This window comes from Neodiprion fabricii, chromosome 6, assembly GCF_021155785.1.
Source record: "Neodiprion fabricii isolate iyNeoFabr1 chromosome 6, iyNeoFabr1.1, whole genome shotgun sequence".
Lineage (NCBI taxonomy): Eukaryota > Metazoa > Arthropoda > Insecta > Hymenoptera > Diprionidae > Neodiprion > Neodiprion fabricii.
In genome coordinates this window covers 29,050,530-29,076,733 of record NC_060244.1, presented here as the reverse complement: position 1 = coordinate 29,076,733, position 26,204 = coordinate 29,050,530, and the positions used below count along the sequence as shown (strand labels likewise).

The 26,204-nt window shown below is 42.4% G+C and overlaps 4 protein-coding genes across 7 annotated transcripts; 2 read left to right on the top strand and 2 right to left on the bottom strand.

The window, feature by feature from the left end:
* Positions 1-6: 6 nt before the first annotated feature.
* Positions 7-3,210, top strand: LOC124185624 (EEF1A lysine methyltransferase 2). Of its 2 annotated transcripts, XM_046576543.1 has the most exons (5): positions 7-143; positions 819-884; positions 974-1,072; positions 1,148-1,566; positions 1,649-3,210. In XM_046576543.1, exons 2-5 carry the CDS (start codon positions 832-834, stop codon positions 1,741-1,743), a joined length of 666 nt encoding a protein of 221 aa, XP_046432499.1. In that variant the 5' UTR covers positions 7-143; positions 819-831; the 3' UTR covers positions 1,744-3,210. The 2 variants fall into 2 exon arrangements, with proteins under 2 accessions (XP_046432499.1, XP_046432498.1); XM_046576542.1 differs by lacking the exon at positions 7-143 and having other exon boundaries at positions 715-884.
* On the bottom strand, positions 2,006-23,118 carry LOC124185625. The gene is made up of 5 exons (XM_046576544.1): positions 23,026-23,118; positions 9,004-9,189; positions 5,156-5,305; positions 4,356-4,490; positions 2,006-3,814 (listed from the first exon to the last, which is right to left on the bottom strand). Exons 2-5 carry the CDS (start codon positions 9,146-9,148, stop codon positions 3,735-3,737), a joined length of 510 nt encoding a protein of 169 aa, XP_046432500.1. The 5' UTR covers positions 9,149-9,189; positions 23,026-23,118; the 3' UTR covers positions 2,006-3,734.
* Positions 12,680-18,280, bottom strand: LOC124185622. Of its 2 annotated transcripts, XM_046576539.1 has the most exons (6): positions 18,056-18,280; positions 16,661-17,942; positions 15,690-15,819; positions 13,929-15,194; positions 13,474-13,620; positions 12,680-13,356 (listed from the first exon to the last, which is right to left on the bottom strand). In XM_046576539.1, exons 3-6 carry the CDS (start codon positions 15,712-15,714, stop codon positions 13,058-13,060), a joined length of 1,737 nt encoding a protein of 578 aa, XP_046432495.1. In that variant the 5' UTR covers positions 15,715-15,819; positions 16,661-17,942; positions 18,056-18,280; the 3' UTR covers positions 12,680-13,057. The 2 variants fall into 2 exon arrangements, with proteins under 2 accessions (XP_046432495.1, XP_046432496.1); XM_046576540.1 differs by lacking the exons at positions 16,661-17,942; positions 18,056-18,280 and having other exon boundaries at positions 13,474-13,622; positions 14,019-14,025; positions 14,058-15,194; positions 15,690-15,964.
* Positions 16,503-26,204, top strand: LOC124185621 (prion-like-(Q/N-rich) domain-bearing protein 25). 2 transcript variants are annotated; one of them, XM_046576538.1, is made up of 13 exons: positions 16,503-16,644; positions 21,795-21,974; positions 22,034-22,174; positions 22,248-22,388; positions 22,470-22,634; positions 22,754-22,882; positions 23,046-23,168; positions 23,267-23,554; positions 24,181-24,297; positions 24,372-24,494; positions 24,645-24,815; positions 24,897-25,034; positions 26,018-26,204. In XM_046576538.1, exons 1-13 carry the CDS (start codon positions 16,641-16,643, stop codon positions 26,089-26,091), a joined length of 1,794 nt encoding a protein of 597 aa, XP_046432494.1. In that variant the 5' UTR covers positions 16,503-16,640; the 3' UTR covers positions 26,092-26,204. The 2 variants fall into 2 exon arrangements, with proteins under 2 accessions (XP_046432494.1, XP_046432493.1); XM_046576537.1 differs by lacking the exon at positions 16,503-16,644 and adding an exon at positions 20,198-20,463.

Here is a 26,204-nt window from a genome sequence, read left to right as displayed (position 1 = left end):
TTATGGCACCGGTTTGTTATGTGCAGATGCCGTCACACGACTAAGCGTAACGCGGCTCATTTATTGAGACCAATGGCGAAATAAATCGTCAGATCATCGACACACACAGAGAGGCATTATCTCGCTACCGAAAATATCAGCAAGTAGGTAAAAAGAGGTTATACAGCTTTCTACAAAAGTAGAACTTTTCACTCACACTCTGTCCTAATAATAACCTAACTCAAACTCATGGTGCCGAGAATCAGATTGGGTTAGGTTTTCTTACAATTAGCATTTCACACACGCAGTCACGAAGAAAATAAGGCGGGTTCCTTCGGCGGACGTGTTTCGTCCCGTTCTGCGCCGTCGATATGAAACCCGTCTTGAGAATGTACGTTGCTATATGTGTGTCCTGCGTCCGTATGTGTATGCCGTCGAGTGAAAAGTATAAATATAGTCGACGCCGTAGATTTCCAGCATAGATTGTCACACTTTAAAGTGAGCGCCGTTGCTCTCTGATGTGCGCTAAGGATCTCGAATGAGATTGGTTGGAAATTCAAGATGGCCGTCATACAGCAGATCACGTGATTAGTTCTTAGAGATAGTTGCGTGTGAAGCAGGAACCAGGAACACACCTTACACGAAACAAGTGCATCATTCACGCATGGCACATACACCCTAACCTAGTAATAACCTGACTCAGATCCATCGTGACGACACTCAGATTAGGTTAGGTTTTCTCACAAGCGGTGTACACATGTCTCAGTAAAGCCGCGTGACTTCGCGTAATTCAAAATACGTACCGCAATCAAAGTAATATACCCACCTATTCGATTTAGAAAGCTTCAGAATATGGCGGAAGACGAGCAGGAGCTGGATTCCTCAGAACTTGGAACGCAGGATTAGTGAGTTGTGCTTAATATTTGACGTTGGCAGCGTGAGAAACCGTTATTTTACAACTAGCCTGCATAACCTGTTAAAACCGTTTCCGCAGCTGGGACAAGACTTATTCCCTGGAAATAAACAATTTTAAGCACCACGGCGACGTTGGGGAAGTTTGGTTCGGAGAGGACAGTGCTCTGAGAATAGTCAGGTAACTCGGAGTTTGTGTTATTCGTTTCTTCTCTTCGATCGCTGCGTTATTTCTAAGCTTTGCAATTTTCTCCAGGTGGCTAAGTACCAAGCCTGAGCTAGTCGCGAGCACAGACAGGATAATCGACCTCGGCTGCGGCAACGGGATGATGCTGGTCGAGCTGCACGACGAGGGGTTCACCAACTTGACGGGAGTCGATTACTCGCAGAACGCAATTGACCTGGCTTCCCAAGTCCTGAGGGATAAAAGCCGTTCACACATAACGCTGCAGACCTTTGACATCCTGGAGAATGACATAGCGGATCTTGGATCGACCTTCAGAGTTGCTCACGATAAGGGAACTTATGACGCAGTTAGCTTGAATCCCGATAATCCTAAGGAGAAGAGGGAGAAGTATATAAAGAATGTCAAGGAAATGCTCGATCCTCAGGGTATTTTAATCATCACTTCGTGCAACTGGACCGAAGATGAGCTAATTAACCATTTCAAGATCTGTAAGCGTTACACGCGGTGCAAGAATCGCAACATAAAACTCGTAAACGTGTTTTCTAATGTTTCTACTTTTGATTGTTCCAGATTTCGAACTACTTCACAGCATTCCTACACCATCGTTCCGATTTGCTGGACAAACCGGAAACTTGATCAGTTCTTTAGTATTTAGAAAAAGGTGACCGAATTTATTGTAGAGAAAAATTGCTACGTTTTCATAACTGTTAATAAGGTCCTGGAAATAGAAAAGTATACAGTGAAATATTTACACCTATAGATTATGTAATTTAAGAATTGTTCTTTTTCTATCCAACGCATGTTCTGATCTGACTTATCAACCACAAATCTGTTTTGTATAAACGAATCTATAAAGTTTTGTATAAAGGATCTATTTCTCACAGTGTTCTTGACAAGATTCTATCAGCAATTGAAAACCCATTGAAATTCTTATTTAAGGTATTATTTTTATTCAGCTTTTAATTGTGCACAAAACATGAATCAATCTTAAAACGATATGTATAACAAATTAAGAAATCGTTATATAGTGCGTATTTGTCGTGATGCGTAGGATGTACGTATACATACTCTGTACTATAATATAATTGTTACACATACAAACTTTACAAAATACGCTATCAACTTATGGGTATCGTACAGTAAGTATACATGCAATATGCCGGTATAATGTATTCATGTATATTTTAGATTATAGGTATATTTTAGAATATTTGTAAAGTATAAGTAGGTCTTTGTATTAGACTAGTGCAGCCAATTTTTTTCATACAATACTCAATATATAAGGCATTCTTGGCGTATATGCGGCAGAATAGTCAGTTGCAATTACAGTATAATTATCTTGGTAAATATTCATTGCTCGCAATTATAATATAATCAAAGATTAGGCTTTAAAACCGCGTGATTATTTATACATTATAGGCACGCGTTTAAATTTCACATCATTAATGGAACGATTTAAATTTCAAACGGAAAGGCACGCTTGCATTTTTTCTTTTTTCTTTTTTTTTTATTATTCTCTACAATCACGTATTAGTTTGTTCGTTTCTCTCTTCCTTACGTACAATTAGTTATTCTTTGAAGTATACTTGTTTTTGTCACTCGCTTGTACAATCTGCATTTGCTTAGAATCGTTAATTAGAATGGCTTGTCCGTCGAGGTATACAACATCGTCCAAGATCATTTTGATTAGAAAATATAATTAAGAAGCCGGGGTAATTCACTGAAATTTTTAAAGAAAAGTTTCAAAGCGTTCCTATAAATTGAGCAGATTCATTATCGTAATTTGTTGCTGCATAATTTGATTGTATACCGAAGATTAACGCTAATCATACTCGCAGAAGTTTAGATCGAACGTACAGATAAATATACGTGTGTGATATTTAATATAGAAGCACATTGTATGTACGCATGTCTGTAAATCACAAAGGACAAATGATGATTAATCTTTCGATACTTATCTGTCGGACATTTGGTAAAGACCGCGTAAGTGTTACAATAACTCACCAAATTACGACACGAGTCATCAATCTCCATGCATTGGCGTTCATAGATCAATTTCAAGGTGTCTACGGAATAGGCACTATTACATACATGTATAGGACATATTCGCGGAATATATGCGATGAATAGAATATTTTCAAAAAATTTCAAGTCTGTGCCACGTTATTATATATATATATATATATATAATCATTGAATTATATCTACAATATAGGTATATGTATGTAAGGTAAATGATAGCCGAGTACAAAATGATGATTAAATACATACAGTTGTATAATAAATCGCCAAAACTCTGCCACCGTTAGTCAAAAATATCGAGCTGAATTACTTTTACGTTTCAATTGATGAATATTTTTTACCCATAACGAAATCAATGACGAGCGTTGTTTGGTACTAGCACCTAATTCGAACTACCGCGGATATAAATAATCCCGGTATTATACGTGTTTGCTGAAATCGGTTCAGTATAAATTTTACATGTAAGGCACACTGATTGAGAGTAAATTCCTTATTGCGTGTTGCCAGTTATTTTTGACTGACCGTGGTTTAATGTCTCCGATATTTTTCACCAGTACGACGCAGTTTTCTTCAGGGCACACTCGTCGATAGAGAATCCGCGTAGACTCGCCGTTAATGACTCTGCTGCGGTTAATTACAGGAAAATGTATTTCCCCGAAAGAGTAACCGCAGCTAGGATCGTTGCGAGGGAAATTCGCAGGATCGGTGAACTACCTGCAATTTTCCATAAAAATGGTATCGGTAAATTTTGTCGAAAGATTGAAAGGAAATGGATGGAAGCAAAATTCGTTGGCGTCTCTTAATTCACAATGATTAAAGAAACAACGTTCAACTTCAAAAACAATAATACCGAAAACCTTGCGAGACTAATTTATCCCGGAAAAAGTCAGGGAATTATCATGGGCCATAGGTAAAAACGTACTTTTTTTTTATAAATCGTTTTCAAACTTTAGCTATGCTTCGTATATTCAGTTGGGCTAACATTCGGAAATGGAATTTCTTCACTTTCTAATTATACGTGTGAAACGAAGCAATACTGTGTGTTTTTAGATAGAAATTTATACGTTCAAGGTGGACAACATCCGGAGCTTTCGTACATAAAAGTTGCCTGACATTACTTAAGTTTGGTGAGAAAACGTCAGGGGATCCGGAATTATTTTCATGGGAAAAGTGAGGGAACTTTATTCGAGCAAAATTATTACCACCTCCGGCAATAATTAATTGTACGACAAACAACGATCTAATTAATCTTTACCGCTGCACAAACGCTGGGCGTTTTCAACGTAGCCGAGCTTGCAGAGACAACGTTTTTCCGGCATCGTGCTGTTTCCTTGAGAGCAGTGAGCGCCCTTGATGCACTCCGAGTCCTCGTTGCACGGGGTTCTTGCCACTAGGAAAATAGTTTTTTATCCTTAAATTTCTCGATTTAGTCGGAGGAAAAAAACGGCCAATGAAACGTGTATTTTTTTCTATCCTGCCTACAATCAATAGGGACACGAATTAATTAGGCATAAGCACGCGAATAACTTTACTCGAGTTGTTATTATACACACCGAAAATGGTGTGTTATATATTATATGTGGGTGTAATAATACATTTATTCCCAGGAACAATTGGGGCGCGTGTTAGTGGCAAATTTATAACTCATTCGGCACGAGAGATTGTATAATCGTTTAATAATTATTGGCACTGCAATATATCGCCGTTTATGCGATTGCATTTCGCACATCCGCGGCCAGAGTTCTACAAATACATTATATAGGTGAAATCTTTTAATTCGCGTTGAAACTGTGCAGAATAGTTCAACTTTACGACGTTAAGTAGTAAACGTCAAAGTTTCAACTTATCTGTCAACAGTTTTAGAATCTAAATCCGAATTCACGAATCAAATTTTGCAAAAATCATTTAATACTTTGGTACGATGTACAGACCCGCGTGAATATCGCTGATCGATAAACTCCAGCTGAAAATTTAATTTTTACAACACTGAGATTTTCAGGATTATTTCGGCCCGTTTTCACTGCAATTTCTATGCTTCAAGAGGGTAAATCTTACGCTTTAATACGTTGGTACAGGCGCCGTTGATCGGGGCTGAATAATCAGCGCAAAGACAGCGAGTGTGTCCATCCCGCTGATCCGAAAGGCAACTTGTGTTCTGGATCGCCGCACAATCGGACTCGAGCTTGCAGAGGCGTGATTTTCCAACTGAAAAAAAAATGTCATTGATTTTTAATGTCACGCGTTTCGAGTGTCTAAGAAGCTGGAAATTGGAAAAGTTTAAGAAATCAACAAAAGTCTGCACATATGAATCCCTGAAACTCGAGTTTACAAATATTTGCACAGCTAGGAATTAGACAAACTTTTCAAACGGTTATTAAAAGAATTATTTATCATTATTCGTTTAAAAAATTTATCTCCCAGTTCACTGCAGAGTAGGCTTGACCCTGTTCCAATTTAGGTGCAATGTATGGGAACTTGGAAATAAAAGCTGACCCCATTTTATTGCTCATATCAGATCGATTAAATCTTGGAAAAAGTTTTCAACAAATGTCTGTGAGAAAGAATTAACGGGGGGGGTCGGTTGCAGCGCGATTGGCTAAGTCGTGTTTTTTTAACGCCAGGGAGACACGCTCGGTTTGAAACCGTCTTGACCCACATAAATAGTAGATTTGGTCGTGGAAGTATGGAATTACCTGATTCATGGCGAGTCTAGCCACGCTAGTTCGGCACAGCGCTTACCTTTCTTATTGTTATAATTATTATTCGAGACATAGTTTGACTTTGATAGACGGGGCGCATAGAGTCAGCCCCTCAAGTTCCTACAAAATTCATAAACGTGTGATTAGAGCGGGAAATGTTTTACTTCCGATGCGGGAAAAGCCCGCTTTTATTATTCCTAATGGCGAAATCATTATTCAAGTGCCACGTTTAAGAAACGCGTTCCCATTTTCTTTCAAGCTACGGTTAAATAATTCAATCGCTATACCTGGAAGAAATCACACTCGTCGAATGAAAATCTGTATTCAATTTTCGATTTCTAGCAAACGGAAGTCTAATCGGACGCTCGCTTTCGCGGCATCAATTAATTATTACACAGTCGTCGGGCAATTAATTAGCGACTCTGAATCGCGACGGGTATAAAAATACCGGCCACCGCATAAACCGTGAGCCTAAAACAATTATATGTCCCAGTCTCGTTATGCCGTTTCATATTTGCAACTTCGTGAAACGGCTAGCGTGAGCTCAAATTATTATACACCAGACCTGCGTAATACGTCGGGAGAAAGGATAAGGTCGCATAAGGTATGAGGTATAGTAAAACGCTCGTGTATTATACGATCCGACGATAATCACGATGGTGCCCTGAATTTCATTTTCATTTTTCGCTTTACTTACTTCAATTGACACGTCTTCAAAGCTGCGGTTTCACCGCCGACGTCTGTGGGTGTATAATTTTTCTATAACCTTTTCAGATTTCGCTCCAAACTCGAATTGGCACTATTGTACGATATTTTTCGCTGTAATAGTCGTCGAGAGCTTGAAAATAGATTTTTTCGCAGCGAAAAACGCCCGTGCTCAATGTCACTTAGAATTAATAATTCGACGAGGTTTTGCGAAGTTGTAAGTTTACGCCGACATTCCGGTGAAAATTAAACTCCGAGTTTCCAAAGTCAAACATCGCAGCGTAAATCAAAGATAATCTCAAAGTTCTGAAATTAAATTCTGGCAGAAATGCAAACCTTTCGATAAAACGCGTTTCTTTTATTTATTTTTTTTTTTTTTTAACACAAAATTTACAATCACCGACCATTTTGCAGATGAATAATGAGCATTTCATCATTCTTGTTTAAATTAATATATCGTACTTAGACGGAAAGGCTGTTCCGCAAAAAAACTAGAAGTTCAGGGGAAAATAAATTTCAGAATTGCAGGGAGGACTAGATCAAACTTTATTCGGTGTGGCTGACCGAACGCGACCTTTTCTACTTGCAGCTCGGCGATCGGCGAACGGCGCTGATCACGATTTGTGTCGATCTTTTCAAGTTCTTGGTTTCGCGTGTCAATTAGTAGTGAGCAGCCCGCATCGTCGACTTGGGAAATCATTAGCCTCAGCTTAGAGAAAGTTAAAGCGAAGAGGAACGAGTCGTTTATGCCTGCCTGTCACGCCAGCCAGGAGCTTTGTAATTTATCGGGTCCCGAAATTCTCCAAGGCGAGCCCTATTATCATACATTCCAGGGTAACCTACTCGCCGCAAACCTGCAGGTAACTATCTGCGTCGCGTCACTTCCTTTTCCACCTTTCTGCGTGCCTCCTGTGTAAGCAAACCGATTTGAAACTTAATTTAATTCTAGTTGATTTGCCTGCAAAAGGAATCGACGGAAAATAAATATTTCCATCTCTGTTAATTCCTTGCCTTTTCGAGTCATTTTCAAAGAATAGAATGGAAACGAAAACTTTGACACGATATAAAAATCGTCGCGCAGCTGCGGCCTGTGGTGTAAATTTTTTTTTTTTTTTTTTCAATTTCACCTCATCTCATCAAGTTAATTTGAAACAAAAAATGTGATTGTAAAAACTTTAATGATATTAAATACGCCTATCTTGAATTGAATAATTATATTTTCTGCCACCAGATATTATAAAGTCTCGGATACGATACGCCGTAAATCCCGATTGCGTTGAAAGCTCTGCCTGCACTGCAGCCATTCGGCTAAACTCAGTTTATAACCGCATGGAACAAACGTGATTCAAGTCCGTCCGGCCGAGTTGCAGATTACGTGATTACCAAATGGATGATAATTCGTTAATTAAGCACCTTGTTTATTTTAAAATGCAGGACACGCTTGTCTAGCATTTCACTATAATTATATAATATACAGAACACACCCTTGCATGTCTGTCAGGTAATTTTTCTTAGTGCAGAAGAATGTTGCTGCGTTATGCATATTGCCTTTACATTCTCAAGGGAATGAGACACGCTTTTTAGTAATAATATTCTCATTACTGTTGTTATTATTATTGTTGTTGTTGTTGTTGTTGTTGTTGTTGTTGTTGTTGTTATCATCATCACCATCGCATCACGCGAGATTTTTAAACCGGAAGGTCGCCCGCCGGGAATATAAGCTCACTCAGTGTGATGAGGTGAATAAAAATAATTATGCCCCTCGTGTATTTATTTATTTACGTGCGTACGTGTATACATGTACTCGCCTAGGTATATGTTACTCCATCATTCTGCTAAACGTCAGCTGCTATGAACGTGCATTATACATTATCTTTTAACTATGTTTTACAGTAATTTCCGTTGTATAGAATTAGCATGGAAATTTGAGAAAAATTCATGGGTAACAGTGTCACTGTCGGCGTTTGTCGTGAGGGAAATTAATGTCAGCTGCTGGTATATATTAATATAATCGAGCGAATTGTGATCAATGGTGTTTCATCCCGACGTTAATTTACTTTGGAAAGTCGATCTTTTCTGCCAATCGTTTAGTAAAAATAAAAAAATGCGTTTTTGTTGAAATTTTCCGTCATTGGCATGCACGAAAATGGATCGAAAGTCAAGCTTGAAGCGATGTTTTGTATTATAATAGGAACAGGGAGCACAATTATCGTTCGTAGCTACCTGTCTTTGGTAAAAATTGCGATGCGGAGAACGTTCGGTTCTATAATTCGCACATGAATGGCGTTTCTGTTGAAACGGTACAGTGATACTACGGTTATACCGGTCCGAATGTTTTGTTTCGTATATCCGCTAATCACCCGAGAAACCAGGATTATAGTTGTCGTGAGAAAGCATATCAGTGCAACGGAAGGTGGAATTGAAACCGCCAGAAACAAATCTCGAAAGAATAATAACTTCGACGATAACAGTTGAACGATAATGATGAAGGAATCTTACCTGGAGTAGGCTGTGGCGGTGGATTTTGGTTCTGGTTCTGAGGGTTGGTTTTGCCAAAGGTAGTGAGAGCACTGATGGTCGGCGTCATGATGAGGCCCAAAATTGGCAGGATAATAAAAATCTGGATCCCCGTTGTGTCCCTCATGGCGTGGGCTCGATATTTCGATAAATATACGCTCGACTCGCCTACCGGTTGAGAAACGGAATGAATAAGAATCCAGAAGAACGACACGGTCGTCAAAGGATTGAAAAAAATGACCCAAAGCAAATGAAGACACCACCACAAAAGGATGAGAGAGGAACCGTGCACACTTTTGGTTTATAAAAATTCCGAATTTGCGAAACTGCCGAGGATTTTGAATATGCGATCCGTTGACCGACGAAAAAATTGTATTCGTGCGAACTATCGAGCCTCCCTCGTTCCTCGCGGGTTGAACTCGGTAATTTCTCGACTGCGTGACGCCAAGAAGCCGTCCCACCTTATATGCCCTTTTCAGCCACCCCCTCCAGCTGCTCGCAAGTTTTACCCCACCATGCACCCGAATCGTAGCCCCGAAACATGGCCAAGGCACCTTTGCCTCCCCCCCCACTTTCGATTACCGCAGGGAGGATTTTGTCGAAACGCTTTTGAGCCACCCGAGTATTCCACCCTTTTATCCCTAAGGAGAAAAGGCGAGCCAACGACCCGCGGGATCTGATTTCCGGCGGAAACTCCTGCCGATACAATTCTCTGCGTGAACCGGCTCGATTTCCTGGAGATTCTATTCTTCCTTCCTGCGAATAAGAACGTTGCGGGACGACGCGACGGGAAGAACGAGGATAATAGCAGGAGGGTCGACGAACGTTTTTATCGGAAATCGCGTTACGTTCCTATAATTCAATTTTACCTACCCGACCGAGGATAAAACGGGGTTGCGTATAGAGAAAAAGCTCCGAATCGACCGACGTTTGGAAAATCTGTGAAGCGTCGCCATCGGAATACGTTAGTCGTCCTTCGATCATTTGGAACAAACTACAACTCCTGGAATACGGAACATTTCACGCGACGAATCACATCAAGAAAGAGAGAAAGAGGAGCTTCCATCGATTTCGAATTCTTATCGGTATGTACGATTAACGGTAAAGCTTTATTCGATGGCGGTTAGAGAAAGGTGAGCAAAGGATATCGATCGCTGTCTACGTGTACAGAAAAGTACTATGCAGGTTTTTTTTTTTGTTCCTTTTTTCAGTTCAACAGCATCAATCAAGTCGATATCGAGGGTTAAATAAAAAAAAATTTTAAAATAGTCGCCCCATAGCCGAATGAATTAGGCGTACGTCGTACACTTTGCGATATTCCGAGGTGTTAAGGATCGATCCTTGAGTATAATAACAACCGCTGTAACATCGAGTTCAACCTATTGAGATTCCGGATTCCCGATAACGATACAATGGGGGGCAATCGCGACGCCCCGTGAATCTCGACGTCACGCCAACGGCTACGTCACGACGGTGCGACGGAGTCCGGCATCACGAACCGTGTCGTCGAATATACGTGTTACTACACCAGGGCGTTTAGTCCTGTTCGTGCAAGGCGAAGGGGCGAGAGGGGACCGATCGTAGAGTCCGAACGATGACGTCAAGTCCGACGAGTTTACCAGAACGCGGCTTCGTGGCCAAAATCGATATCTTTTCATTACTTTTATTACGGTGAATTCGTACGTCGAACGTTTGCAGAATTTGTGTGTTTTTAAGCTACGAACATCTTTTACAAAGTACAAAAACTAAAATTACTGGAAATATAAACGGAAATTTATGCAGCGATGTTTCGTTTGAAATTGCTTCAAGGCGGTTGTAAGTCTGGTAGATTCGTGCGATTTTGATTAGCGAGGAAAAAAAAAAAATCTGTTCCAGTGACTTTGTAGCAACGAGTATTACGATCGATTGAAATTAATCATCGTAGAGTGGAATCAAACGAACTTACTGGATTTTTCACAGCTTTGAATCGCTTTTTAAACGAAGCATCGATATGTCTATAAGCCGTTGTCTCAAATTCCAATATATTCTGTTTCTGTATTTTTAAGGGACCTTCGTAGCTTGGGAATTTAACAATTTGACAAATACTCGAGCTACGTCGATTATCTTGTGATAAACTTGATAAAAAGTATCGATTTTCGTTCAACCGACCTCCTTAAGCTTGGAAGCATCGGGGAAGATACGAACTAAGTATCAAGTATCGGCGACAGGCTTCCCGGCGGTAAAACACCCGGAGGAAGGTCGTAAATCGTTTAACCTTTCGTGCCGAACCGATGTCTGTCTGCTGCTTCCCGCTCAGCCGCAATCTCCGCAATTTGTTTTAGCATAAGAGGGTTAATTCCGCACTTAACTCCTCCTCCTGTCCTCTAACCCTCGCCCATCCCCCGCAGATTTTAATTGCCGCGTCGTTCGACAGTGAACCGACCCTCTGGAATTACGGCAAAGACGTTGCGATCGAAAATGCCAGAGGTACCGGGGAGCACTGGAATCGTATATTTGAAACAGCGTAATGGCCCTTGTTTATATTCAGCTTGTAAACTGCATGCATTACAAAACTGCAGAATAATACGAACTACACCCGGAAAACCTTCTTGGTTTAAGGCGGCGCTGCACTTGCGTTTAAGCTCTGATTTCTCCATCGTCTAGCAATAAAGCTGACCGAATGTATTTACTCGCAATTATTCACAGGTTTTCCAGTATGAGAACGACAATCAAGCAAGAAGCAAAATATTCGACAACCGTAACGAGGGTATGTTCAGTGCAGTGCGTCGTCAAGAATGGGATTCGCATGTAATACCTGTCAAAACGTAGTAATTAAAAGTCAAACTATTGAAGATGTAATTAAAAAAGTGAAACGACGTTCAATCTTCGTGAATCGAAGTTTGTTCGTCGGACAGGTTTTATTATAAATTTCAAACAGTCTATTGTACCAATTGTTAAGTCGCAAAGCAGCGATAAGTATGTTGAAAATGTGTCGGAATGTGGATTAACCGCGGAAATATATGAATAGCTGCGATTTTCCGTCGGCGAAGATAAGAAGTGCCGATGGAATTTCCCCACATCTGAGAACGAAGCACCCGACGTATGTCATTGAAAATTTAACGATTTTGTGTACAAGATGTCGATGGTCCACATGCTCGTGATTAAAAACTCCCGCCAATGTTGCAAACTGATACGGTAAATCAGCAAGCTTTTTTCCACGCATGAAACACGTGATCGCCGATGTTTAAGCGAGGAACAGTGTGTACGTGTAAGTCGAGGTATTTAATGTGTGGATTGACGGATAGATTGTGAGTTGATGTTGAGCTATACGGTACGAGTCGCATAATTACTCGGGTGACCTTTGCGAACTCTTTCTTTTGCGCCTCTGATATGCATAAATATTACGTCGAGATATATCTTCCTTTCTTAGTCAACAACAGCCCGATAATGCGGGCAAACATTGCAACGAGCTCGTAAAACATATATCTTTATATGCATATCTGTGTTATGCTCGCTTCTTGTTTATTAAACGTATAGATTGAAACGCCGAGGCGTAAAAAGAATTACTGTAACATTTCTGATTGTAAGACGAAGAGTTTACGCAACGACGAGGAAGGGTCAGGGACACCGAAAATTATCGACGCTCGAGAATCGAACGTTATTAAAAACGCGCTACGAATGAATTTCTTACGCTTTCGGTCAATATTTTATTACAGTTTAGATCGTACGTATCTTCGCTCGATATATTGTGCTTAACGTTATTATTTACTTTAAACTTAGGTACATGTCATACGTGTACACATAATAGGTATAAATTAAATAACAGATTGTTGACAGAAACTTTCAGTGCAGTATTCAAGATATTCGTACATCGACTCGGTCGGATGGAAACAGAGCCTAAAATTATACGCTCGACAAAGCTGACTTACAATCGGTACGAAAAGTCCTTGACTGAGTTGAACTCGAACGACGTTGTGCATGATTATTTACGCCGAAATCGGCGCGATGCGTGTCGCTCACAAGGTTTATCCAGGATACTGTCCTCAGCCTTGGTTCCTCAGTATCTATAACCGTAGTCGTTGGCTTCCTCGGACGCAGGAAACTCCTTCGACACGTAGTCGTCGGTCACTTCGTTAAGTCTGAGATACCGTTCGTGCAACCGATCGATGTGAGCCGAGACGGCTTCCATCCGTTTGTAAAAGTCGTCTAATTCTGCTTCGAGGACGGGTTTCACCGGCCCAGAGGCCACGGAGACAAGGTCGTGGAGTGCGCTGGTCTCCTCGTCAATCGCTTTCCGCATTTCACCCATCAGCCTGGCTGACTTTTCCGGTGACGAATGCGACTCGTCTAGTCTCCCTGAAACATACCGAGGGTACACGAGACTTAAGATCGTCATGGAAACACCTCGACAGGCATGAACGGTTCGCTGTTCGTTCCTTCTCAGCAACAGTTACGAATGAATATCTGGCTCACCGTTTACCGGTGAAGTGGAAATGGAGCGTTTCACCACTGGGTAATCGGAAAATCTGTCGTAAGAGCCGTAATCGTGCCTTACGGTACGTCCCAGTCCAAGCATCTCGCGGAGCGATTTGATACTTTTTTTATCTTTGTTGGATAATGCTGAAACATTGGTCAGAAAAGTGCTTATTGAAGCGTGGATTTTGGTCTTTGGTAAATGGCGTTCGAGATAATTGAGTGTTTGATGTTTACAGGACTATTCCAGGTTCGGTTAGAACAGCGTACAAGGTTCACTGAATCTCACCAAAGGATTCTGAAGTCAGTTTTAGTGGGATCAATTGCTTTTCGATTCAACGAAGTCAGAATCAACCCAGAGGTAAAAGGTGCGAATAAACGAGATAAACTTGGGTCCTTGAGTACACATCGACAAGTGTGTGGATCGGTACTGCAAAAAAATAAAATTGACTTACCGGATTCCAATAAGGATTGAATAACATCGGAGCTAAACTGATCGTCTCTGAAGTAGTTCTTAGCATCATCGTTCCGTATTTCCCACAGGTTTTGGAGATTATTAGCAGTTGGAAAGCCGAACTCAGGCAGATCACCTCCCCCGTCGGTTGTTTGAACAGTATTCTCGGATCTGGTTGGCTCATTCGGATTCTCATCGGTAGAATTTTCCTGGTCAGGTACAACGGGACCTGTCGCAACGGTGACTGGTGGTTTCGTATCAGAGAGAACAAAATCTTCGTCCCACGTGCCAAAGCAGGCTACCGAGATCAGATCCGATTCCTGATTTAGAGGCTCCGTAACTTCTTTTTTCGCTTCCATGGTTTCCGGTGTCACCCTTGGCTCCTCAATGGTCCCTTTTGCACTTTCGAACTCTTCCATCGAGTAATAATCGTTGTAGTCTTCGTAGGAGTCTTCGTACGCATAATCGTCGAAGCCGTCCTCTTCTAACGCTGTATCTATTCCGTCGTCGTCATCGATTTCCTCGTGCTTTTGTTTCGACCGGTCCGGATACAATTTCATCCAGCCGTCCATCGTTGGTAATCGAAATTCGTCGGGTTTTTCGGTGGGATTCTCAATCCCCGCATCAGCCGAGACGGCGGTGCTTCTGTCTTCTTCGGGAATCTGACCCACCACGCTCGGGTCTATTGGCGAAGCGATTGTGTCCCATATGGGTAAGGAATTAGGATCCTCTATTTCCGTTTTTCTAGCAATCGATTCGATTTTCTCGAGCAGCCGTTTGAAACTCTCCTCCTGGTCTAAATTCAGATTTCTCAGTTCTTCCTCAAGCAATTTCGAGGAGTCGGACGTTTCGTCGACCCGATCGCCGGATGTCTTCACACCGGTTTCTTCGAAAATCTGTTCCTCTTTCCTCTCTTCGCTCGATTGAGAATTTTTCGCGTCCTGATTAGTTTCATCGGAAAAAGACGTGGTTGTAGGCTCAGGGCTTGGAATGAGAAAATCCGAGTCCTTCCTTGAAACTGATACATTTTCAATATTCTCCTCAGATATTTCCATCGCCCGGATTTCGGCGTCGGTTATCAAGTACTCGGTTCGAATCGCCTGCTGAAGTTCATAGGCCACAATCCCAACGAGCGCGATAGTGAGGAGGATGAAAGAGAACGTCAAGCATTTCGACACCCTCGACTCATAGCTTGAAACCGAGACGAATTGCTGATCCTTCGATTTCTTCTGCCATGCTAACCCGTCCTCAAGGACCAATAAGTTGTCTGCGCATCAATCAATCGAAAATAATTAATTAACCGCAAGAGAAATGAAGACCGATTAAACTTATCGCCAAGTCGATTGAATAAAAGAAAGCTCGTTAATTTCGAACTCTAGCAATCGTCTGTCAAACGCAAAATTGCAGATCTTATGGGCGTGTAGCCGCAAATAGAGTATCCAATATTGTTTGCCGGGAATGAGAAATGCATTCAGATATGTAAATTGAATCCAACTAGCCGGCGAATCGAGTATATTGTATATTCGTATCGGGTTGGATTTGGACGGTCGATACGGGCAGCTCAAAAAAAAAAAATCCGCTAGCTATATTCCGGGTATACAGTTTCTGTATCATTCCATTTCACAGCGCAAAATGATCTCTCATGAAATGCATTGAAAAAAACAATTTTGACAGCTTTCTTCGACTTTAAACGAACCGGCAGGTAACGATCACGATTGAATCCCAAGCATGCGTGTGATTTTTTCGAACAGTGCAAACTCACCAGAGCTTTTCTGACTCGGCTCCATGTTCTTCCTCGAATGATCACTTGTAAACTGTAGAGTATGGCTGGCTGAGCAAGCAAGGAAGGATTCTCAAGATGGGCGTCACCTCGACCCGACGGCGTTTCGTTACTAAAATACGGGTAAAGAGAGGAGACTGGAAATAAATTAAAACGAAGAAATCTCGAGCCGAGAAGCGGTTTGTAGTGTTTGATACCGCGATAGCGACACAAGGTTACGGGTCACCGCGTATCGTCCCGTTAAAAGAAGCTCGCGAATTGACAACTGTGATCGAAGTATGCGGCGCTTGCATCGATCAAGCCGCTTTTAAGCATCCGACTATCACTTTTGTTCTCGCGTTAGTTTCCTCGCCGATCGTTTTCCGCGAAATTCCCTCTGGATTATCTGTTTCGACAAGTTTTTTCCGCTATTCCGCCTATCTTCGAAGCTTGTTGACGTAAACAGTGACCAAATAAATGTCGGTTCCTCGTTATCGGTTCACAACATGCTTCGACGATTAAAGTGCATCTGGTTACTAAGTTTCTCTGATTATCATTCGGAGTTTTTTAAACTCGAATTATTTCCGACTCTCACACGAGAATTCAATCGGACTTGGTTGTTGCTTTTTTTCACGCAAAGGCAAAGGTCTGTGGTTAAAGTATGTACGTCGAAAACAAGCTTTGCGATAGCTACTGCGTGCGTTCTCCGAAAAGTGCGTAAATGCGAACCCGCCGTTCACATTCCGCCTGCTTGTAGAATTTTCCAGTAAGAAGGATCCGTCTTCCGAGTCTGTGTATGGCGTTTGGTATTCGGAAAAACACTGCAGTCGGAGGAAATGTAATATGCGTTACACCTCTCCCGACTTACGGGGCGTGGAAATATCACAAGAAAAGAGAAATGACACATCCACCGCTGTTTATCGCGGTTAATCGAGCCGATGGACGGATACGCGCATGGGTATGCCTATACTGACATTGCACAAACTTGCTGAACATTGCGTGAAACGGAATATCTGATATGCAGGGAAAATTGCATCTAAACCACGTACGAACACTTTTTATTTTCTTTTATCAACGAGAGAACAAGATAATACAGAATATATGTATAACGCGTAAAATGGCTAACATATATGTTATTTGTCCAGTCAACTGAAACGTGTGAATGCTAATTCGACTTAAAAGTTATGCCAACATACAATATGCACTCTTGAGATAATATTCCTTATGATTGTTATGATTATCATTATTATTATCGTTGTTTTTGTTATTATTATTGTCGTCATTAATACTAGAACTAGTTCATGTTTACGAAACAAGTACAACAATATTACAGTCAGACTGTTGAATACGGAGCTAGTTGGAAATTTTAAATGAAAAACAATTTAATAATAATTGTGTAATCAGCCTGGCGACCATTAAGCGGTAAACAAAATTCTTTTATCAGTGGTCAGAGCGACGTTATCGACCCTTTATTAGCTTTTTGCATGGACTCTAAGCCGCCGATATTCTTCCATAATTTTTCAGCTCAATTCGACATCTCGCTCTCCGATTCGTCTTTTCTATTATTTCATCCTTCCTTATCGCTAGTTACTAGAATTCGTAGCGTTTAATCCAAGGTTTCTTCCTTCTCGACTTTTGTCGGGTTGAATTCAAACGATGCAGAACCGGGCATGTCATCCGGATTCTTCGCGAAACGAGCATCATCGATCCCGTTTCCCATAGGGCCTAGAGAAAAGATAATAGAGCGGAAAATCCCATCGCTCATTTTACGAGTATCATTGTCTGATATGGAATTCTGAACTTCCGTCTGTCCACTTCCATTTTCCATGGCAACTGGTCCGGTGATCTCGTCACGTACGATTGTTATTTTCAATTGAATCTGGGAGTTATCGTAATGTTTATCGAATCGATGGAAAAACGAAAACGGATCGGAACGGACAAATAATTGCAAATTGTCAAACGGCGTCTCTCCGTGAGACGCGTCTTCTTCCGGCTGCGTAATTGTATCGGTTTCCAAAACATTCTTCAACACGTCCGAGGTTGGCGCCCGCGCCGATTCGACCAGTGCCGACGTCTTGGCGTGATAATTTGACCATAGCAAATATCCCACTGTCATGATTATGAAGATCAGGGCAACGGCGAAGAAGTACTTGAGATATTTCAACAACTTCCTTTCGTACGCCACCAGCTCTTCGAACTCCAAGACTTTCTTCTTCGACGCCGACGCGTGTCGCTCCTCGGGTTCCATCAGCTTTCCTGCGCACCGACATACTCAGATTGAGAAAATATTCCGGATGGGTGTGGAAAGTGAGAAACTGTCAGGAATAGAAGAGACTTGAAGAAAAATAGGCTGGCGGTATAGAACTCACCGTATTTGTTTTGACCCTTCTCCATATTGATCATCAATCGATGCGGAATGGATTTACAATCCACGCTTTTTTCCATGTTCACCATAATAGGCGACTACGGTGTTGAACCATCAATTTTCACCGTGTCGATATCGATTTTTAATTATATATTCAAATCGGATTTTCAGCTCCGATGATTTACGTTGAACTTTTCCACTGCGAAGCACAAGTACAACTGTTTCCACAGGCCTGTTTCTGCCTGGTTTAATACGATGCGACTGTTTCCCGTAGCGTGCGATAAAAATTACAATGACGTAAATGCGGTTCCATTTCACCGTCACATTCTTAAACAAAAACCTTTGTTTCGTGCGGTTCGTGTTTACGGTTCGGTCACGAGCTTGTATCTTACAAATAGATACGCGATGATGGCTCGCTCAAAGGGAACATTTGACACCGACGTTGACCACCGTCAATCACGTCGTGAAACAAGTATTTCGGTAAAATCGAATGATCGAAATCTTCAGAGCTAGAATTCACGATCGATTTTGTTTTTCGCGAATTGAGAATATATTGATTAAATTCAACAACGAGGCGGCTGCTCGTTGTTAATTCAGCTGACGCGGTTTTCATTGAACACGAGTTTTGTCAAGGCATTGCGGTAACCGCGTGTTCGTTTCTCAAAACATAACAACGAGTATCGTTTTCTCAGACGTCGTAAGTCGTATCTACCAACGATACGCCAGACCGTAGATTGCAGCTTTTGTATTAATCAAATTCCTTGTTCCCGCTGTTAAAAAATAACCACCGCTCGTTAAAAATATTTACAATCCTGGCGTATGGTGTGCTGAGAAAGTCGATAAATTTCACAACCTGGGGTACAGTCTTGGCCTTGTCAAGAACAGCTCTGCCGAGTGTGTGAAAATCAGAATGTATCACGAAGCTGCTCTATTTTTGGAATCATGGCCTTTCTTCGTGATCACATCGGAATTGGACAGATTATAGCTGACGTTACGACCGTGACTGCTAATTCGCGAGGGTGGTTTCTCGCTTCTTGGGAATTCCAGGGGTACGAGTGATAAAGACACGCTCAAGATTTTATCATTCTGCAGTCGTTTATCGCTGCTGTATGGATACGAATTCGCAGTATATTCACAGCGGCTGATACCACGATTTTTTGTTGTGATTCCAAAGTGTCTGCGATGCCGAGTAGCCGGAAAAAAGTTACAAATGTATTCGGAGATAAAACGGTTTATGCTCTTCCGAAAACTGTACAATTGTTGTTTTTCTCACCAATGATTCGGTTGTGTTGTAAGCCCATCCTAATAACTGCTCAACCTACATTAACCTCACAAATAAACGTTTTTCGCCACTTTGATCAAACGTATTTTAAATGCACGGTCTGACAATATTTCATCTTATTGCGGTAACCAATTAATCCATTAGTTTGGTGAACTTTATATAAAGCTAGTAAACTAAACGAATCAATATAATTAAATCTATCAAAGGCCGTTTGGTTGCTTTATTCATATTACAAAAGAATATTATTTCACTAAATTCACTAATTCATCAATAGTGAAATTTTTACCGAAATAAATATGTTTTATTCAATTAAATTGATTTTCAATCTCAGAGTAATTATTCGATTTGTTATGGTTATTTGGACGAAAAATTAAACCCTCTCGAAATAAATTTGCGTCCAGAAACAGGTTTTGTCTATAAACCTAAAAGTTTTATCTCAGAACATGCCTATCTTAATACGATTTACTCAGTGTCAAAGGAATTCTACCGATTGTGAAACTGAGGCGGATGTTAACGTTTTTTTTCCCCAAAACGGTTGCGATTTTCAGTTGACCGGGTCACTGCATCTGCCAGCGAAACGAAATCTACATACATCGGTTAAAAGCTTCGCATTACATGTATTACAAACAAACAAGTAAGCTGTAATCTCATGAAACTCGTGTAAACGCGATATAATCACTTCCAAAGTACATTAAAAGCTTACAGGATTCTTATCGTTTTGAAAATCGAACGGCGTCGCCCAGGACTTCCGATCCTTCTCCTGGATTCCAATTGCAAGGACTCTGATCGACGGTCGTGCACAAACTCGCCATGAACGCTACGGACATTTTTGGGGGATTAGATTATCCGAGACGACAAAAGCCACGGCAATATCAGCCCAGCTGTATCGGGGTTATTTGTATCTGATACCGGCGCAGGTGGCTGACCGCGTGTGCAATTCGTGTGATAATAAATCGGTTTGATATACGCTTATCTGCGGGCAGTAGAACATAAGAATTAGTTGATCACCCGAACCCATTCCAGCCGGTGAATCTGGAGCGCCTCGTGGCCCGATAATCTCAATATGTGGCTGCGTTCTCACGTCTCGGTGTTCCTCATCTTCTTTCTGGAGTCCTTGCTGCTGCTCAATGGTTTGTAAATTTCAATATCGTTGTACTCGCGATTTCCATTAACTAAGATCAGGAGAAGCGTGTGTGAAAAATCTTTCACCCTGACCTTATTTCGGCAGGAAATCTTTCGGCGAGTCTCTGATTCGCCAAGGGATTCGAATCGTGTAAAAATTCAATGCGCGATCGTTCTCGAGGTCTCAATTTTATTCAACAGCGCAAATTCGAGTTTGATAAAAATTCATGTCCATGGCGAATCCCCCCCGACGATCGTTTCCCCCATTACGCAATTTTTCCTTACGTTCCTTCACTCTCTTTCTCGCTCTTTACGTGCGATTCTCGTTCCTCGTTCCGTCTTTCACGATAAATCACAAGGCACCGGGTGGTGTATTAGTTATTAGATGATATTCATCAGTTTTCTGGTTTCCGACACGCAACCGGCTGTCTGTTTCGTGCAGTGCTCAATCCCTTCGTGACTCGGGCCTTTGGACTGAAACATTCGTCGCGACACGATGCTCCGTTTCATCGTTCGCACACCTCTGCTTTTCTAAACGTCCCTCAATCGCGTCCCCATACCTAATATCCATGCCCGTACACTTCTCCGGTCTCATGTTTCTGTCGCCTTTTTCCATTTCGTGTTTGCACGAACGCCTTCGACTCGCGTGCCACCCGATTCGCGTCGTTTCAACAATTCAATCAGAGTGTTGAAAATTCTGACAAATCCAGCTGTATCAAGTTTGGGGAATTTTTCATAATTTCTCCGAGAATATCTCGGTCCGCGTTTTACATCGATAAAAAGAAAAAATTTGAAGCAGGCAGTATTACAGGCCTGGTCATGGATACGGTTTAAATTTTGATCGCCAATCAAAACTGACCCACTATTAATCTCTTAATTAGATACGAAGCCAGAAATTGCTGATCGTGACACAACTCCACCTGTCAATCGATGAGATTATTAACTTGTAATATAATGTTTCATGCCGATTACGAGAAACACCTGCACGTCTTTCATGTGTACGCCTCTATCTCGAAATAATTATACGCGGCTAACTGACACAACGATTACGGCAAAGGTGTCATTCTTATCGAGTTGATCCGACTTACTTACCTCGGTTCATAAACTGCTTCTCCGTTACCCTTGCTCGAAAATCGCCAAAGTACATCTGACTGGAAACTTAATTCGTCGCTGTTCCCAAATTGGACATCTTGCAATTACATCGGTTACAAAAAGCAACAGAGTTCAGTCCGTCCTGCGATCGACTAACCAGAACAAAAACGTTCCCATTGTTGGGACACAGAGAATGATTCGAAATCGGCATGATTCGAAAGCTACTACACCATGCTCCGATTTCCAGGATCCGTGTCCAGCACGAGCTCGGATTCTGGTCTTGAATCATCACTTCTGAGCAGAGTGTCTACGTGGGAGTGTTCGTCGGACACTGACTGCACGATTTCTAACAGCTCCTGCGTCGACGGTTACTGTGAATGCGCGGGTGGCTACATGTACAACGCGAACATGACGTCCTGCATTCTGGGTAAGAACCCGATCAGTATCGCCTCGAACCGTTAACGAATCTTTGCCAATTTCCTCAAGTCGCGACAGCCTACGGCGACTCGTGTACCGAGATACTTCAGTGCAGCACCTATCTTCTGACCGGTGGAGTCTGCGAGGATTCGGTCTGCACGTGCGGTGACGGCTACCACTACATTCATGGAAGGTGTTACGCCTCTTCCGGTGAGCCACTTTCCCAATTGACCAACAATTCCCATCTATCATGCTCGGGTTCTATGCGTTGTTTCGTTCTAAGGACTGGGTGAAGCTTGCGAGGCCGACGTCAACTGCTACGTTAACGCCGACAACGAGGCAACATCCTGCGTCGACGGCGTCTGCGTTTGTAGCGACGGTTTCTACCAGCGGGAATATCGTACCTGTCGTCGCGGGGGTTACTGTGAGCTTTACTGACGAATTATTTACCGGGTTACCGACATCATCACCGAGTCCTAAAATCCTTTCTTTCGATCTCCCCCAGCCGAGGGTGACGAGTGCGCCGTGGATATCGACTGTCAGTTCGAGAACGGCGTCTGCAACAGCAGCTACGTTTGCACCTACGATACAACGGTCAATACGACGACAACCAGACTGGATGTCGAGGGTCGCGTCACCAGGAGTCTGGGCCGTGACGACGAGAATGCCAGTAAGCATGGTTTCCGTACTTTGTTCGTAGTCCTTGAATTGACCTCGAGAACTCGTAACGAGCCTTCGAGACGAGTTCAACGGTTCGAGAAACGATAATTCTTCTTATCAATCCGGCAGCGGTTGGCACCGAATGCGTGTCAAACGACAATTGCTCAACCCTTGCAAACTCGAAATGCGGTGCGGCTGGTACCTGCATCTGCAACAGAGCCTACTTCGCTTCCAGCGACCTGAGCACCTGCGTACCAGGTCAGTACACCCATTATTAACGATCCCGACGTCTCGGCGTTCGCTTTTCCTGCTGCGCAAAATGTTGGCAGTTTACAGTCGATGGAGGGAGAGTTTAAATCGCGACGTTACAGTAACTTTACCAAACCTTATCGATGTTTTACCTTCTTTACGACGAGTCCAGAAATCGGCGAAGAGTGCAGCGACGACGATGACGTGACGATCACGAATTCTCTTTGCCGCAACGGTACCTGGAGTTGCGGTTACTCCACAGTGACTTCGCTAACTCAGAAGATATGCAGAAAAAGTGAGTTGTTGTGTTATTTTTCAGTGCTTTGCCCGTTGTTCACGATAATCTGACCCTGCTCCGCGCTCTTGTTATAAATAACGAAAAAATTCTTGCAGCTACCAAAGTCTACAACTATTCTTGCCTGTGGGACGAACAGTGCTACATATTCGGTCCCGACGCTTCCTGCCAAAGTAAACGCTGTCTCTGTGACGAAGGCTCTCACTGGGTTGAGGAAGAGCTTTTTTGCTGGGTGAACAAGGGCATTGGCGAGTCTTGCCAGGCCGACGAAGACTGCTACGTTGAAGATCTCGACGTCGAGTTGTCCTGCTCGAACTCTGTATGCACTTGTCCCAACGGAACCAGTGCCAACTCGGACAACACGCTCTGCAAAAGTGACAACGCAGGTCAGTGGCTCTCTCTGATTACACGGGTTTGCAAAAACATATTTCATGTCAGCCGCATGGGATCTTTTTGGTAAATATTATTTTGTCGAGAGTGCCGAATCCAAAAATGACTTTGTTTAAAAAAATAAAAGGTGTTTGCATAAACAAGCATGAGAATAATGAAAAAAAAAATACACGATTTCATTACAATTAACTGAACAATATTTCTTGCGAGATTAAACAAACAATTTCTTCGTGAAATGTACTTAACATTCCGTGTTCATTGTTATTGCTTATGAAGACTTTGCTTCTTCTCTTCGATATTTTTCCGAAAACGTTTTCGGTTTCCATTTTCTGTTTCCCTGTTTGTATTCATTCTCGAGTCTCACTCTAATACAAACTAATTGAAAGTAAGAAGTCACTTTGGCATAGAATTTTTATAATCAAGAATAGGATATCAGATTTCGATTTGAACGGGAGTTTCACTCTACGTGAAACTACAAACACGAGTTCAAGAAAAAACCTGACGTGATGGTATTTTTTTGGTATTTTTCCCAGTTTCAGTGAGTAGAAATCTATAAGGAACAGTATAAAATTTTTTTATCCTATTTCCATTTTCTTTTCCTATTTCACAATGTTTTCTTTAGAACTCGGCGATGTTTGCGAAGAGGACAGTGACTGCACGGCGGCCAACTCGGCTTGCGTCGATTTGGTTTGCACTTGTCCCGACTATTATTACGAGGTTGACGAAGCTTGTGCGGCAGGTAAGAATCAGCTCTTTACTTTGCCCGATGACGAAGGTCGGAAGGTTTCACCATGAACGTATACTTTTTTCAAGGTATAAACGCGACCTGCTCTTCCGACAGCGATTGTTCCGTGGCAAACTCGACGTGCACCGATGACTTGGTCTGTGCTTGCGGTGACGACTTCGTGTCAGATGACAGCACTTCTTGTTTACCAGGTGATAAAATTATTATACTCGGAGCAGTTTTGCTGGCAAGAGAGAATTCTGTCCTTTCGTCGAGACACTGAGAATTCTACTTAAGCTTGTTTCTTGACCTGGGAAACAGAGTTCGACTTTTAACCGACTTTAACTTTTATCTCGAATCAGTGGCAACCTACGGCGAATCTTGCGAATCGGACATCCAGTGTTCGACCACCCTGAGCAACACCTATTGCGCAGTCGTCACATCGACGACTGATGCCGTGGAGACAAACACAACGAGTTGCGACTGTGAATCCGACTACCATTACAGCTACGGAGCATGCTACCTCAAATCAGGTGAGTCGTACCCTCCTCAGAAGCGGTTCCGTAGAACTTGGTTCGAAAATCCCCACTGACTTTCTGTTCCATCTTCGACAGCGATTGGAGACAGTTGTTCAACCCTGGCTGACTGCTACGTGGAAACTGGATCGGAATACGTTGTCTGCCGTAGCGGAGTTTGCGCTTGTACCTGGGACGCTACCGCAAGTTCTACGACAGCTTGCGTTATAAGCACAAGTGAGTATTCGAAGAAGGTATGAATTTCCAGCGACGATGGCTGGCGTGGGTTTCTTTCGTCGTCGTGTTTGATACCAGTTTCTGCACGTGCACGTTAATTGCTACGTTCATTTTGTATCGCAAACGAAGAACGACAAGGATCGGCGGGAACCCAGCACACCCTGCAGGCGTATCAACGACGTGTCGCTACGTAGATTACAACTTTTGAATTCATTTCAATTAATCACCGGGTCCTACATCGCTGCGCAGTCTAGCTCTGTGCAACAATCGCAATTACCTGAAACTTGGCTCACGCAATCTTTAACGCTGCATTCGTCTCCCAAGTCAGCTCGCTTGTAACTAATCCAGTTCCGCCGTCGTTCTTCAATCGACTATTTCAACCGACTGTCCGTGCCGAAAGGTTCGGTTTAAAGAACTTCTCTTCGCTTGAAAGGAAATTTCCATCACATTTATCGACTCGGTGTTTTTCCACCCTCCGCTATGACCAAGATTGCCTCGTAAGCCTACTTCGGGTCCTACGACCCCGGCAAAAATTCTGGACACCCGTTTTACTTCTAATTATTTATCGTCTCTAGCCCGGAAGTCCGATTGCCATCAGCGGTCGGCACACTTATTGCCATTCCCTCTTCATCTTGCTCGCTCTGCCAACCCCAGCGTAGAAAGTTGTACACCTACTTTTTAGCCACCCCTAGACTCTCTTCGAGTGGGAAATATTCGCGGGTCCAAGTCACGCCCCGAGCCCACGCGACTCCGTTGCCCCACGTGTATTGACCCCCCTACTTTTGGTTGAAAAAGAAATTAGATACGGCCAACAAACCGTCGGGAGAACGAGCGAAAAGCAGCTCTCGAAAAGAGGGAACACTCCAGACGGTCAATGACCGGGCAAAATGAAACGCATTGGGCAAAATTTAGTTAACGTACCTTCAGCCACACTCAGCACGATTATCGATCTTCATATTTTCATTAATTTCTCTTTTCCACAGGTGACGCGGCTTCCTTCTTCCTGTCCACCTGGCTGGGTCTGATTCTACTCAGCGTTAAAATTTGTCTAGTCTGATCAACGCTGACGACTGCTATCGTCTTAAATAAGAACACACATTCTACGTGCTGGCAGCCGATGTTGAATATTTCATAACTGATTGTCGAATAATAATCACTTGCTATTTGTTA

Excerpts from the sequence above, each read along its gene's own strand:
- LOC124185624 (XM_046576543.1), top strand. The coding sequence starts at position 832 with ATGGCGGAAGACGAGCAGGAGCTGGATTCCTCAGAACTTGGAACGCAG. Across the intron at positions 885-973 it reads GAACTTGGAACGCAGGATTA|CTGGGACAAGACTTATTCCC; the intron begins GTGAGTTGTGCT and ends CCGTTTCCGCAG. Across the intron at positions 1,073-1,147 it reads AGTGCTCTGAGAATAGTCAG|GTGGCTAAGTACCAAGCCTG; the intron begins GTAACTCGGAGT and ends AATTTTCTCCAG.
- LOC124185625 (XM_046576544.1), bottom strand. The coding sequence starts at position 9,148 with ATGAGGGACACAACGGGGATCCAGATTTTTATTATCCTGCCAATTTTG. Across the intron at positions 5,306-9,003 it reads ACCGCCACAGCCTACTCCAG|TTGGAAAATCACGCCTCTGC; the intron begins GTAAGATTCCTT and ends TTTTTTTTTCAG. Across the intron at positions 3,815-4,355 it reads CGCCCAGCGTTTGTGCAGCG|GTAGTTCACCGATCCTGCGA; the intron begins GTAAAGATTAAT and ends GGAAAATTGCAG.
- LOC124185622 (XM_046576539.1), bottom strand. The coding sequence starts at position 15,714 with ATGGAGCCGAGTCAGAAAAGCTCTG. Across the intron at positions 15,195-15,689 it reads GCCGAGTCAGAAAAGCTCTG|ACAACTTATTGGTCCTTGAG; the intron begins GTGAGTTTGCAC and ends ATTGATGCGCAG. Across the intron at positions 13,357-13,473 it reads TTCCACTTCACCGGTAAACG|GGAGACTAGACGAGTCGCAT; the intron begins GTGAGCCAGATA and ends GGTATGTTTCAG.
- LOC124185621 (XM_046576537.1), top strand. The coding sequence starts at position 20,397 with ATGTGGCTGCGTTCTCACGTCTCGGTGTTCCTCATCTTCTTTCTGGAG. Across the intron at positions 20,464-21,794 it reads GTCCTTGCTGCTGCTCAATG|GATCCGTGTCCAGCACGAGC; the intron begins GTTTGTAAATTT and ends TCCGATTTCCAG. Across the intron at positions 23,169-23,266 it reads TCAGAAGATATGCAGAAAAA|CTACCAAAGTCTACAACTAT; the intron begins GTGAGTTGTTGT and ends AAATTCTTGCAG.